Source organism: Lissotriton helveticus, chromosome 1_2, assembly GCF_964261635.1.
Source record: "Lissotriton helveticus chromosome 1_2, aLisHel1.1, whole genome shotgun sequence".
Taxonomy (NCBI): Eukaryota; Metazoa; Chordata; class Amphibia; order Caudata; family Salamandridae; genus Lissotriton; species Lissotriton helveticus.
The window spans coordinates 180,572,168-180,587,743 of NC_136058.1; the positions used below are offsets into that span (position 1 = coordinate 180,572,168).

A 15,576-nucleotide genomic window follows, 5' to 3' on the forward strand; every position below is an offset into this window, starting at 1 on the left:
CTTTCACAGGGTGAGGTGACTGGTGCCTTCACTCATCTAGGTGTGCGGTGTCCTCTGTGCAGGCCTTCCTCAAGCTACCCTGGTACCTCCCAAGGCACCGAGCGGCATCTTGGACTGAGGTCAAACCATCAGAGACACCCAACTACTGCACTGGCTCCATTTCCTGGCATAACTGAGCAATATTCCTAGGAAAGTGTAACTGTTCACACCACCACAATTGCCACACATTCCCCACCAGATATAATTAGTTTTTAATAAATCTGAAATTGAAATGATGTGCACAAGTAAAGTCACTTTGAGAATAGGATAGAATGGCATGGAGCAGTTAAAGTTTACAATGCTAATTTTTAACATCAAAGTTGCCGCATGTGGTTCCTAATATAATCCCACAGCAGGTACAGTCTATTTTCATACCGAACATGTAATGGTAGCATCACTTACATGTTTTGACCTGTTGATTGTATGAAGACATCTTCAGAATTCACTAATTATACTCCTATGCACGGTTCAGAGGTTCAACCATGTTGGACTCATGTCAGACTTGTGGGGTAGTGGAGGTGGTGGTGGTGGTGGAGGAGGAGGAGGGTGCGTGTGTGTGTGTGCACACGCTCATGTTTTTTTCCAACATGGTAGTCCCTCTGTTCAGGCACTAAGAGCCTATGTTAGCCTGATCTGCATGTTTTTATTTGCCTAGGGGGGTTGGAGAACAGCCCAAATGTTGGATGAGTCTTAGATTAACATGAATTTTCTTTTTTTGCAGAGATGTGCGTCTTATGATTTTGGAGCATGCCCGATGGTCCATGATTGAGAAGTACAACGCTTTAATGAAAGGACTGAGCATTGAATCTCTGCTTACCTTTGTGGAGGACTTCAAATCACATATGTTTGCTGAGGGTCTAGTACAGGGAAACTTTACCAGCAAAGTAAGTATTGGTAGGGTAAGAAAGGATGTCAGAATAATGAAAGAACTGATGTTATCAATTTTATTTTGTGGGCAAGATTGTTCAGATAAACACAAGAATTGTTAAATGCTTTAATATGAATTGGTAAATGACTGTGTGTGCCCTATCAACTTAAATCTCATGCTCAGCATGACCTCTTGCAGAGGTTGCTTTAGGTAGCAATTCATTGATAAATCAATGTGCACTGCTCTTTGATTTCATGAGGAAGGTGAATAGGCGAACACCAGTTTCATCTTTTATTGCCAGTTTAAAGGACAACTATAATTCGGAGCATGTAGGTGTTACATTGCGTTGGAGTGCAGCCTCTGCACTCCTGCTTACAATTTTTTTGAAAAAATCGTTTTTATTGGCCTCTGACTAAATTTGCTATATTACAAAAGTCTTGTGAATTAACAATTTTACTGTTTTCGCTTCCTTCTTTTAGCAATCAACAGAATTCTTGAATTATGTTACAGAGTGAGTATTATTTGCTTTATTGTGCGTGTTTTTTTGTCTCACAATTATCTAGTTTCCAAATTATTTGCTTTATTGTGCGTGTTTTTTGTCTCACAATTATCTAGTTTCCAAATGTAACTTTTTACTGTAGACAACATTTTTATTTGAACTGATAACATTTCTGATGAATATTAGCCAAGACAGAATCTTCTGTTCTTGAAATATCCTTAATTGCTAGTACAGAATGTCAGAAGCTTTTTACAGAGAATGAGCTTCATGAGGTACTGCGTATCCACAGTTGCAGCACTGGAATTGATGACGAGTGATAATAATTTCATGGTCACTTGTCTTGCCATTGGTTCCCTCTTTTATGTGCCATAGACTGCAAGACTTGAGTTCCTTCAAAAACACTTTGCAATATTACAACTTTTATTTTGACCTTTTCAAGATTTCAGATGTTCCCAATGGATCTAGGGTGTTGCAGTCTGGTTCTGCTGCACAGACATGTGATGTACATAATTATCCTGTATCTAGAATTCATTTTGTAAAAGTTAAAAGTGTAGTGTCTACCATGGACCTACCGTTTATGAGACACCACTTTGTCATCAACTGGAAATTGGGAGCAAGGAATTGAAAAATGGTTGGACATTCAGGATTTTATATTGTTAAAGATCATGGCATTCCATATGATTGCTTGCATGGGAGTATAAGTTGTTGGTCAATTTTAATTGTTTCTACAACTGATATATGAAGAAAACTCAGTTTAAGATGTACCTGTGCTGCAATAGACTACTTCAATGGATGGGAAAGCATTGAGTACTTAACCATTTTTTGCCTCTCTGCTTAAAAATGATATTGGAACTGTTCTAAAGGCACTACTGGACATGTTATGCTATGGCAGTTAGTTGAGGTTCTATTGCTGAGGTGTTTGAAGAGACTGAGTTAATTTGTGGTTGAAAGATGAGATGTCTCATTGCTGAAGAACAACAATATGAGCCTGTAGAGTTCAAAATTGGCTTCCCTACCCTAAAAGCACACCAACTGAGTTACTTATATCATGTAGGGCAGCCTCCAAGCCAGAGATCTCCTCACCTTTTTAAGTATCCCCACCTACCTGGTAGAGATCTCTAAGCCCTGCCGCTGCACAAGTTGGTTTCAAGGATGAAGTGTTTAAATTCCCAAATCGGTTGTTCTTAAAAAAAAAAAATCCATGGCCCTGATGTGCAGGTAGATTTCTCCATGTGCATGGGGAACACTAATGCATTTCCCTACTTAAGATAGCCATCCCAAGCACAGACACCTAATGACAATTGTTACTGTCATTCTGAGCTGGCAGCCAGTGACAGACTGGACATGAGGCCAGGGGGTTCCACCAGTGGAGCTAGCTGAGGACTGACCCGAGGTAATCCTGTGCTTTACTCACATCTACATGAAGTTTGCTGGGTTTCCCAGTGCTTCAGGTCATTTTGTAGGTAAGTTATGTTAAGACCAAGACATACACACCTGCACTAGGCATATTTAGCTATCAACATCTGTTTATAGGATTGCCCCTTCCATATAGTCTTCCTCATAGGAAACCCAAGTATCAGTCTCTGTATCACACCAAAAAGTCACTCTGAGTTTATCCTAGCTGCCTACTTATCAATACCTATCAAAAATGCTTTCCTACCAAGGAGGAGCTGATCTAAGTGAGTAATCACTGAGCTTCTGTTAATCATAGGCCAGTGCTTTTCTACACATCATGCTAGAACAGTCTGCCCTTTTTAGTAACAGCAGTGCATTACCTAAACAAGTCCTGAACTCTTGCGTCTTGACATCTCAATGGAGTTTTTGTGACTTTGTTATGTGCAGTTTTGTAAGAAAACGTATTCCCACTTCCCATGTAGCAATACAAGGCTTATGGCATGAGCCACCTGGGCGTGAGTTCCCACAAGAGAATCACTGCTCATTGTGATAATTTCCAAAGAGAAGTGGAAAATGTTCATCAGAGGGTATGAAATTTATACCAGAGGGCATGACCAAACGGGCCAAGATGGTGAACGCTCCTCTCTGAGCTACAGACCATCTTGCCTGGAGCAATAGAAATCCTTGGTGCTGGTGGGGAACACTGTATCCTCCCTCCACATCTCCCCCTTCCACCACAGTGAGTGCGCGGGCCCACATCTGATCGAGACATCTAGCTGCAGATTCATTACCTTTCAACTTCCAGGCGTCAGGCTGGATATGCTTGATTTTTCTCAGCATTACCCCTGTGCGCCAGTAGGTTGCGTCAGTAGACTGCGCGACGGCTTGGTGGTGACGTCCGTGTCATCAATATAACCACCACTCCGATGCTCTGACGTCCGTTCTTTTCTTTCCGTGCCAGCCAGTGCAGATCCTTTGAAGAAAGCTAGCCTCTGTCATTTTTTTTACTCTTTTTTCTTTTTTTTACACCTTGTCGACTTCTTTTGGTGTGTAGGTTGTCGAGTAAGAATACCTCGGGGTTCAAACTGTGCAGCCCCTCTCACCACACAATGTCGGTCACGGATGCCACCCTTAGTGTGTCTCTGACGCCTGGAGCATGACCACGACTCAGTCGTGCTCTGATTGCCGGGCAGTGGCGCCAAAGGCTTTGAGGGAGCAGTTCATAAAGCTGCTGGCGGGACAGAGTCCGGCACCACACCCCTTGGTGAATCGAAGTCCTCTTCGTCGAAGTCAGGTAAGAGGCACGACAAGAAACATAAGAAGTCAAAGCGTGCTTCGACTTCGCCACACTCGTCTCATGACGAGGCGGAGGAACATCGGCGTTCGAAGCCCCACTCAGGTGCCTTGGTCAGCTTTGAGTTTCCCTGCCCTCCTGGGTCCGGGAGCGACCCCCGCCCAGCTAAAGGAATTCTATGATGCCATGTATGCCATATTTGTATTCAAAACATACCTCTGACACCATAGATACCAGCCTTCTTTTACACCAGTTGGATTGTTTATTTTATCCCTGGTTTGCAATTAAATGCACATTAAACTTATTTTTGGTTTTTACCAAGACATGTTGTCCCTGTGCAGGACTTACTAGAAAACTAGCCTTTTACTCTAAGTAGTGTATAAAACCCTAGCTTTAATATTCCCAGCCATAAGACCATTACCCCCTTTGAGTTTAGAAGTCTTACGCAATCTAAAGGACAAGAATTGGTATGTTAGGCTCCTTTCACAAGGAATCTTCACTTATAAATATCACATATAGAACAAGTTTCTGATTAGTTCCCACCCATTCTACACACAGGTACTACAAGTCCTCCTTGTTAAACACCCCACCCTGATCAAGACCTCTGGTACAAGAAGCGCCATACAGAAGGTCGAAACACGTTGGTTACACTATTCGGAGAGGCGAGCCTAACAAAAACCCAGGATAAATCTACGCCCAGAACTGTTGTTATTACAAAATATTAGTGTATTGTGAGGACCTTAATGAGAGGAGTCCCCGTACCACGTTTTAAGAAAGGAGTAGGACTTTCATTTGCCTGTCTAATTGTACAGTTCTATGTTTATAAATTGCACAGTCATCTGTCTTGTGCAAAGTGTATAGTCACCTGTCTTGATGTGATGTGTTTAATGTAATTTTGGTTCATATTGTCTTGGTAAAAACAAAAAATATGTTTAATGTGCATTTAATTGCAAACCAGGGATAAATAAAAAATCCAACTGGTGTAAAAGAAGACTGGTATCTATGGTGTCAGAGGTTTTGTTTTTTGAATATAGTATCAGGATTCCCACCTCTGTACTCCTTAACAGAATCATTCCCCTGAGCTTTATCGACACCATATTTGGGCAGCCTGACCCTGGCGGCACACATTTGGGCCCCGCAGGCTCAGATAATGGAGGAGTCCCCATGGGTTCTGCGTTTTCGGCTCCGGACTCCAGCTGGATCAGTGTAGTGCTAGAGGCACTCGCATGGTTTGAAACCACACGATGACCTTTGACTGCCATGATTTTAATTGACTTTTGGTGTTTTATTTACCCTAGTACGATCATTTCCTTGCATGTGCATGTTTCCCCTTAAAGATTTCTTGTAATTTTAATGTGGGAGATGTCACAGAGTAGAACAGCTTGCTAAGAACAGATCGTGTAGGCTGTCCATTTGAAAGCACAAGAAAGAGCGGTGGAATGTAATTTTGGTCTCCGAGTGCAGTGTTATGAGCAATGGTGCACAAATGTGCATTATATTGTACATTGGGAAGTATTATGAAGTTCTCACTATTGGCTTTGACATGCCCTCAAGTCATCTTGAATTCTAACTCTATCTTGCTTGAGCTTTTTGCGCTCCCAGGCAGGCCCCCAGATTACTCAAGTTGTTTAAGTTATTCAGGTTCAAGGTTGCTTTGTTATTGTTGAATGTACTGTCAGAGACTTTTGTAAGCTTCATTAAGATAAAGGCTGGGACACATGAAAATGCAAAAAGAACGTGAGAACTCCTTTGCCTTGGAATGCTGACACGGAAGGTGGCCAATTCTAGTAGGTTTCCTTGGTGCAGAGGAACACCTCTCAGAACCTTCTAGTGTGTATTGAGATTATAAAGCTTGGGTTTGTTGACTTAGAAACCGGGATTGTTTGACCCTGAATGGTGGACGCATTGTCAGTGCAGGCATCTGGTTGCTGTGTCTCTTGTTCCCGGCTGTGAGTCCCCCAGCCTGGAGTGGGCCAGGATGAAGTTTGCATTTGGAAAGTATTTTGCACCAGGTTCAGTGCTGGATAATATTATTAAAGCAAATAAACTTTAGACTACCAAGCAAATTATAATATACAGACAATACAACTGATTTAGAAAAATAATTGTTTTATTTTTTCTTATTATTTTTCTCTTTTTCAACGTATTTCAAAATAGAAAAATATTTATAAATATACTTGTTACATATAGTTTGTTCTTTTCATAAAATTAGAACTTCAAACATGATTATTCATCCTTAAACCACAGATTGTTGCATGAGACATTAAACATCTTAGAACCACCGATTCTCATATATTGTGGAATAACCTGTGAAGATCTGTCTTCAGTTGTTGTAGATAGAGTAGTCAAGATCAATCTACAGTGAAGTATCTACTCTCTGTTAAACTAGACACAAAAAAAGAGAGATAGAAATAATATTTTTTGCCAATTCTAAAAACATTGGTTATAGTTGCGTTTCGGCAAAGCCTTCTTCAGGGTTTTCATACCAGTGGTTACTACAAAGAAAAATAAAGGTTTCAGCTTATGTTAAAATTTCATTGTGGTCTAGAGCTTACGTGCATATTACAACAATAACATGTGTACACCTTACAACTGATCCCTTAGATGCATAATCTTAGAGCACTGAATCCGACCCTTACTGTGAATCACAACATATAACACTATACAGTTAATGTGTAAAAATAATAACACACAATCTCTATTACACCCACATTGTGATATATGTCCATGCATTACAAAATAATATACTATTATTTTGATCTTATTAAAACTTTGCAGTTGACCAGTTAATTAATAAAATAATTGGCTAGAACATCAACTTCCATTTTAATCAAAAACTCACCCAATGTTATATAATCCTTATGAACTTTTCAGTAGAGATTTTTGCTAGCATTACTCTCTTTGTTAGATATCTAAATTTAGAGATTGAAAAATACAAATTTGTATACTTCACACATTTATCTATAAGGAGGGATAAAAAAATTATCTAACCATAAATAGTTAGCTACACTAATTACTATATGATTTACCTCTTTCCTATTTGTAATATGAACAATACCGCCGATCTTTAATTTTATTGACAGGGACTTCAATTCGCTACATGAAAAGTCTCTACGAGGGAAAGAAGTACATCCATTTGGAAATACCTCATCAATTGTCCATTCTTTGAGGTCAACTCTATATTTCAGTAGTAATATACCTAGACCCTTATTTACTTGTTGGTAACCAGACTATATACATCTCTAGCCGAAAGAGGGATATTTCAGATCAACATCTACTGATAACAAAACTATATATACCTCTATCCAAAGGAGTGATATTCAGATCAGCATCTAGGGACCTAGCAAATAAATCCAGGAGATTTTTGACTACCTAAAAACCAAACGAATATATTTAATTTCTTATAACAAGCTAATAGTTTGTCTCTAACCCATCTTTATACAAGCTTCTAGGCTAGGTGCCTACTTACCTCATCGATATTGACACCTTAACTTAAGATTTGTTCAATAATTGGCTTGGTCATTTGAGTTGACGACTTGAGCAGTCTGTGGTATCTCTGCAATAGTAGGTAAATCCTCGTTAAATCAATGCTATCTATCTATTATCATTATCTATTTCAGTATAGATGGAGTCATACTGACCTCTTGAATTAAAGGCAGCCATATTTTATATTGATATTAGGGTGTCTCTCCTCGTTATGCACTTGATTGAGCACTGATGATCAGACCTTACAAAATTAAACAGAAAAGAGACAATTTGCCTTAGTGGAATATAATTGCACATTAACTACAACTTGGTATATAGTTTATAATATAATATTAATCCGAATAGTATAATCTATGTGAGAAGTTGGCCTGATATATGATGCTCAATAGTTCTAGTGAACACCTTGTATCAGTCCAAACAACCCTTATGTTGATTGGTTGTAAGTCAACCTTATAGACCAACTATCCTAATGGTAGCATGGACAAAGCAGTCTTAGGCTAAACTCTTTTGGGATGTGAAGCCAGCTGTTTTACCACAATATAACCCCTTGAATACCAGATGAAAGGACACCACACAGGTTGTTATGAAAATAAACACAATATTTATTAATAACAACACCTCTGAACTCTTTCTGAGGTCAGAGGGCTAAGCACATGACAATCTCTTAAGAAAAATACGACAAGTTGCACAAAATTACAATGGTTCCCTAGGGGCACGACAAACCATATACTAAGTAAGTGGAATGTGAAAGTCGATAGAAGGAAAGGAGCTGTCCAGAGGCTGTAGGTTCGCTAGGACTACGCTATCTTCACCTTAGGTAAGTAATAGGAGGCCCACGGGACGCGTGTGCAGAGTGTGAACTCACACGCGAGATGCGTAACAACGTCTATGGACAGTACAGTTCAAGTTAAAGGTGAGTACGGACAATCCTGACTAGTTAATACTAAAACGACTGTGGAACTGGACACTAGGACAGTTAAACTACCCTTGAGCACCGAAATGCTCTCGTTACCTCACCCACGGGCTGCGGGTGCATAGGTGCCAAAGTGTGTCGGGTTCTCGCGTTGAAGTCTATGGAGCCTGGAGGAAAAGATGCTGCAGGCGACCAGGAGGAAGATGTCCGGTGCGATCCAAGGGTGGATCGGTGAAGAAGAGGACCTGAAAGCAGAGGGGACAGTGTTCAAAGTCACTAGCCAGTGACCGGTGTGGAACCAGGAAGGAACCAGGTGCTGTCGTCGCGATCAGGTGAAGAGCGGACGCTTATCTCTGCAGCCACGTGGACCAGGAGGTGTCTTTGACGACCAGGATGGAGGCACGAGCTGTCCCACGCAGGCTCTCGCTGTCGGCGGTGTTGGATCCGGATTCGGCGTCAACAGGCCTTGGCAAAGGCAACCCACGCGGTGAGTGGAAACGGTGTCTGGAGTGGACCAGGAGGGTCCAGGGTGCTCCTCTTTTGGAAGGGAGCCAGGGCCAGTCTGGAGCAACCAGACCAGCAGTGAAGGTTTCAAAGTTCGTCGTCTAAGAGGCCACTAGCCAGCCGGCAAGTGACCAGACAAAGTGTCGAGCAGCAAACAAGCAGAAGGGCCCACGCAGATCTCGTGGAAGCTGGAGGGCTGATCTTCGGTGCAGGAGCTGCTCGGGGCTGGGGCTTCTCAATCCCCAAAGCACTTGGTCGAGTTTACCTCGGGAGTCGTGCTGGAAGCGAAGTGCAGTTTCTTTCAAGATGGCCGGTCCCACGTGTCTCGTCGCACCCACTGGTCTCAGCTTAGCTGCAGCTGCAGATGTAGGTTGAGGTCGGAGAGGTCTGGGAATCCGGGTCTCGTCGGGCTCTGAAGTCTGGATCCTCGAGGGAAGACGACAAAGTGAAGTCGCTGGAAGCTTGATGGTGCCTGCTTGTGCAGGGTGGACACTCCTTGCCCACAAGGGAGATTTCTTCAGTCTTCTGTGGAGCAGAACATCGAAGTCCAGAGTTTCTTCTTGTAGAGTTGTTCAGAATTAATCTAATCTGGAATGGGACCAGCTCCTACCTTTATTCTCCTAAAGGGGGCTGCACTACTGACTAGGTCCCTCCCCTGGGTGGGACCAGGAAGGGGGGTGGCTACACCCCCTATCCTTTGTCCGGTTTCGCGCCAGAGCTGGGGCAGGGATGCCCCAGCAACTGGTTTGAACCGGTGTATGCACAGGACACCTTGTGTGCCCCAGGCATGTCTCATTCCTTTCAGGCCTCCCTACCTCAATACACAAAATCCTGTCTGGGGTGGTGCTAGCAGCCCAGCAGCAGGAGGTCAGACTTGTGTCTGTGGTGGCAGCATCCATTTTGTGATGCCAAGGCTCGAGTTAACTTTAACCGGGGTTCACAGTTACATACATGTCGTGTCCCTCTAGAAGGGTGGAATGCTACCCCCGTCGCCAGAATTGGCGAGGGGGTAGTATTCCAAATTGTATGACACCTTACTCGACATGTTTTGATAACGTTATACCAGAGTTAGCATTTAACCGCGAGGATTATAATGCACTTAAGAGTATATGGTATAGCGTTATCATGGAACAGCTATTAGGACTTGGTTCCGCAAGCTGCAGACGGGCTCAGCTCATGCCAGAGCACCATCTCACATAATTCCAAGCACTCTGCCTCCAGGATTGATAAGGCCTGCCATAGGAGTGAGTGATAGGAATATATGTGTCCATTTTAGGTTTAGATATAGGTATACTATATCTATAGCAAAGGGTGATTACACCAACTTGCCCCAGCTGTCTTGCAGCCAGTTGTGTCAGTTTTAGATAGCCAGCCAGGGGTGGCATAATACATGCTTCAGCCCCATGTAGGCCCTGGGTACACCTATGCCCTGGATACCTAAGGTACACTGTACAGGGACTGATAAGGTGGCCCAGTACCAATTGGTAAATGCACCTAAAGTACATGGTTGTCAATTTAGAGAGAGAACAGCTAGGCTGTGGGTCTGATTAGCAGGCCCACAGCCAGGGAAGTCGTAAACCAGTGAAGCGCAAAGCAAAAATCTGGGGTGACCATAGGATTGCAGACCCCACTCTCCTACATAACCCCCCACCCCCCAAACTTAGGGACATTAAACTAACCTTGACCAGGTGAGTCTTCCTGTTCTAAGTGGAAATATCTGGAGAGACCATCTGCATTGCCATGGTCAGTCCCTGGTCTGTGCTCCACTGTAAAGTCCATCCCCTGTAGGGAAATGGACCACCTAAGAAGTTTGGGGTTTTCACCCTTCATCTGATTTAGCCATAAGAGGGGCTTATGGTCGGTCTGAATCCTGAAGTGAATTCAAAACAAGTATGGCCTCAACTTCTTCAGGGCCCAAACCACAGCAAAGGCCTCCCTCTCAATAGCTGACCAACGTTTCTCTCTTCTGCTTATAAAAGCAATGGGCTGGTCATGACCATCAATATTCAGTTGAGATAGAACAGCTCCCACACCCAACTCAGATGCATCTGTTTGGACAATGAAGGTTTTGGAGTAGTCGGGACTCTTGAGAATAGGTGCAGTACACATGGCCTGCTTTAGGTCATCAAATGCCTTCTGACAGCTAACTGTCCACTGAACTTTCTTTGCCATTTTCTTGCTTGTCAGGTCATTAAGTGGTGTCACAATGGACCCATAATTCTTGACAAACTTCCTATAGTAACCAGACAGGCCCAAGAAAGCTCTGACCTGTGTCTGGGTGGTTGGAGGAGCCCAGTCCTTTATGGCCTGTATCTTGCTCTCCAATGGTTGAACCTGGCCTCCGCCTACAAGGTGGCCCAGGTACACAACCTGACTCTGCTCTATCTGGCACTTGGTAACCTTGATAGTGAGGCCTGCCTTTTGCAGGGCCTCCAAAACTTTCCTCAGGTGGATCAGGTGATCCTCCCAGGTGGAGCTAAAGACAGCAATATCATCTAGATATGCTGCACAAAAGTCATCCAACCCAGTGAGAACTTGGTTCACCAACCTTTGAAAAGTGGCAGGTGCATTTTTCAAACCAATGGGCATCACCACAAATTGGTAATGACCTCCTGGGGTAGAAAATGCTGTTTTGGCCTTGGCATCCTCAGCTAACCTGATCTGCCAATAACCAGCTGTTAGGTCAAATGTACTTAAGAAAGTTGCAGAAGCCAACTTGTCTATCAGTTCATCTGCCCTAGGTATTGGATGGGCATCTGTCTTAGTGACAGCATTGAGACCCCTGTAGTCTATACAAAACCTCATCTCTCTCTTACCATCCTGGGTGTGAGGTTTTCGCACTAGAACTACAGGACTAGCCCAAGGGCTCTCTGAGGGTTCAATGACTCCCAATTCCAACATCTTTTGAACTTCTTTCTTAATGCAGTCCCTGACGTGGTCAGGTTGCCTGTAGATTTTACTCTTTATAGGCAGACTGTCACCAGTGTCCACCTCAAGGGTGCACCAGTTTTTCTGACTGGGTGTCAGTGAGAACATTTGTCTAAAGGATTGAAGAACCTGTTTCAATCCTCTTGTTGATGTTCAGAGAGGCTGTCAGAAAAGACTACACCATCTACTGACCCATCATCAGGGTTCTGAGTGAGCAGGTCTGGGAGAGGGTCACTCTCTTCCTCCTGCCCCTCATCTGTGGCCATGAGCAAGCCCATGTCCTCCCTGTTGACAAATGCCTTGAGCCTGTTTACATGAAGCACCCTGTGGGGGTTCCTGGGAGTTCCCATGTCCACCAGGTAGGTGACTTCTCCCTTTTGCTCAATGATGGTATGGGGTCCAGACCACTTGTCTTGGAGAGCTGCTGGGGCCACTGGCTCCAACACCCACACCTTCTGTCCTGCATGATACACAGTTAGGACAGCCTTTTGGTCATGCCAAGCTTTTTGAAGTTCTTGGCTGGCCTCAAGGTTTTTGGATGCCTTCTCCATGTACTCTGCCATCCTGGAGCGGAGACCAAGTACATAGTCCACTATGTCAAGCTTAGGCTTTTTGAGAGGTAACTCCCATCCTTCCTTCACCAGACATAGGGGTCCTCTTACAGGATGTCCAAACAGAAGCTCAAAAGGACTGTAGCCAACCCCCTTCTGTGGGACCTCTCTGTAAGCAAACAGGAGGCAGGGTAAAAGGATGTCCCATCTTCGCCTAAGCTTTTCAGGTAACCCTTTTATCATCCCTTTGAGGGTCTTGTTGAATCTCTCAACAATCCCATTGCACTGTGGGTGATAGGGTGTGGTAAATTTGTAATTTACACCACACTCCTTCCACATTGCAGTCAAGTATCCTGACATGAAGTTTGCACCTCTGTCAGAGACAACCTCCTTACGAAACCCCACTCTGGAGAAAACTCCAAGTAGGGCCCTGGCCACAACAGGAGCTGTAGTGGTCCTAAGGGGAATAGCTTCTGGATACCTGGTGGCATGATCCACTACCACCAGTATAAATCTGTGCTCAGATGCTGTTGGGGGGTCCATTGGTCCAACAATGTCTATCCCCACTCTCTCAAAGGGTACCCCCACCACAGGTAGTGGTATGAGGGGGGCCTTTGTTGTGCCACCTGATTTGCCACTGGCTTGGCAGGTGACACATGAGCAACAAAACTCTTTAGTGTCCTCAGACATATGAGGCCAGTGAAAGTGTGGGGCAAGCCTGTCCCAAGTCTTGTTCTGGCCTAAGTGACCTGCAAGGGGAATCTCATGGGATAAGGTGAGAAGGAAACCTCTAAGAGACAAGGGGATGACCAGCCTCCTGGTAGCACCAGGTTTGGGGTCTCTTGCCTCAGAGTATAGGAGTCCATCATCCCAATATACCTTATGGGCACCTGTAGCATTCCCTGCAGGTTCAGCAGCAGCCTGCTGTATGAGGGGTTCAAGGGAGGAACAGTCTAACTGGGCCTGCCTCAAGTCTGCCCTGGAAGGTCCCCCTGTCCCAAGAAACTCAACCTGTTCAGGTTCAAGCTCTTCTAGGACAGTTCCTTCTGGGGTCTTTGGGTCAGCCTCCTGTGAGGGCTGATCCTACACCTGAGGCAGGGGGAAGGCTCAGCCTTACCCCTACTGCTCTTGATCTTGGTTAGTGTCTGGTCCATTCTTCCAGGATCCAGCTCTAGTTCAGCTGGGCATTTCTTGGCCTGTGACCTAATCACAGCAAGGACATGTGAGGAGAGACCTAGCATTTCTACATGAGTCATGTACTCCACATCTGACCACAGTGAGGATTCCAAATCATTGCCCAAAAGACAATCTACTGGGAGGTCTGAACTAACTACAACCCTTTTGAGGCCAGTTACCCCTCCTCAGGTGAAATTAACAACTGCCATACTGTGATTGGTAGTGACATTGCTAGTATTGGTCACTAGGTAGTCTGAACCTAGCATGATTTGGTCAGGGTCCACAAATGCTGGTGTTACCATAGTGACACTGGCACATGTGTCCCTGTAGACCTGAGCCATTTTTTCATTAATTAAAGGCGTTTGCTGTATTTGCCCAGAGTACTAGGACTTACAGTAGGGGTCAAATCCATGTCCCCAGTACAAACAAGAACTGCCTAAGTAGGAATTCTGACTAAGTCAGAACCCACCTCAGTTCCCAGGGTTTACCCAACTATAGCCTTGGGAGGTACACTACCACTACTAACTGTACTAGGGGGTGCAGGTGTCTTAGGGACAGTAGTGGTAGGAGTTTGACCTTTCTTGGTGCACTCACTAAACCAGTGAGTCTTACTTTTACAGTATTGGCACCATGGTTTCTTAGGACCATCATTCTTCTTCTTTTGGGAATTTTGGGACCCACCCTCCTTAGGTTGTTGGGGCCCTGTTGAAGACTTCTGGTCATTTTGCTTATTCTCATTACCCTTCTGGTCTGCTTTCTTCTGGCCACCACCCTGGTTCTGCTGCTTGACCCTTGTCCTGACCCATCTGTCTGCCTTCTTTCCCCATTCTTGGGGAGAGGTCAGATCTGAGTCAATCAAGTGCTGATGCAACAACTGGTTCTGACAATTATTTAAGATTTGCTCTCTCATAATTAGATTATACAATCCTGTGTAATCAGTGACTTTACTTCCCAGTAACCAGCCTTCCAAAGCCTTAGTGGCACAATCAACAAAGTCAGTCCAATCTTGAGCCTGAGTTTTCTGGGTGTCTCTGAACATTAACCTGTACTGTTCAGTTGTTAAGCCAAACCCATCAATCAGTGCATTTTTCAAGACTTGGTAATCATTAGCATCCTCATCTCTAACAGTGAGGAGCTTATCTCTAACTTTACCTTCAAAGGAGAGCCACAATATAGCTGCCCACTGACTCTGGGTACCTGCTGTACTTTGCAGGCTCTCTCCAACGCAGTTATCCACTTGTGGATATCATCTCCTGTCTTATAGGAGGGCACTATTTTACTCCGGTTTCTAGTATCAAAACCCCTTTCTCTATCCCTAGGGATATTGCTGCCACCAGTGGGGACTACCCCACTCAACTGTTGCTCTCTGGCAAAGGCAAGTTTCTCTTTGGCAAGGGCAAGTTCTTCCCTTTCAATCCTCAGATTCACTTCCCTCATCTTTGCTTCATGCTCTCTTCTCTGAGGGGATGTCATCCCTCTCTGAGAAGATGCCTGAGAGACATGGGTTTGAATAGATCTGTTAGAGCCTCTGGAGTGAGATCTAACTCGTCTATTCCCAAGGTTAGGCCTGCTTGAGGGTGGTCTTGGGGCTCCCCCAGTACCACCTTCATGTAGGCTTAAGTTGGCCCTGGTGAGTCTGCTGACCACAACTGGACCTTTGTCTGCCTCATCCCCAGAGGACTCATCCTTCCTCCTCCTCCTCCTCATCTACATTCTCTGTTTCAGGGGGGTTGGAGTCAGGATTACCTTCTAAGGGGGGCATGCTCCCATCTGGATTAAAGGGGCCTGCAGTAGCAGCCCTTCTGGCATCATATGTCTCTAAGAGACCTAACAGAAAAGGAGTGGTAGGGTTAGAACCCTGTTTCAATTTCCTGGAGGTACACAATTGTCTCATCTCCTGGAAACTGAGAGCTGCATATCTGG

At 44.3% G+C, this 15,576-nt stretch overlaps 1 protein-coding gene across 1 annotated transcript in view; it reads left to right on the forward strand.

The window, feature by feature from the left end:
• Positions 1-15,576, forward strand: part of NRDC (nardilysin convertase) — a 2,150,332-nt gene that overhangs the window by 1,677,468 nt on the left and 457,288 nt on the right. The window contains exons 23-24 of the mRNA XM_078670713.1: positions 761-923; positions 1,387-1,418. Of these exons, the coding sequence (XP_078526839.1) occupies positions 761-923; positions 1,387-1,418 (195 nt within the window). The remainder of the gene's footprint in view (positions 1-760; positions 924-1,386; positions 1,419-15,576) is intronic.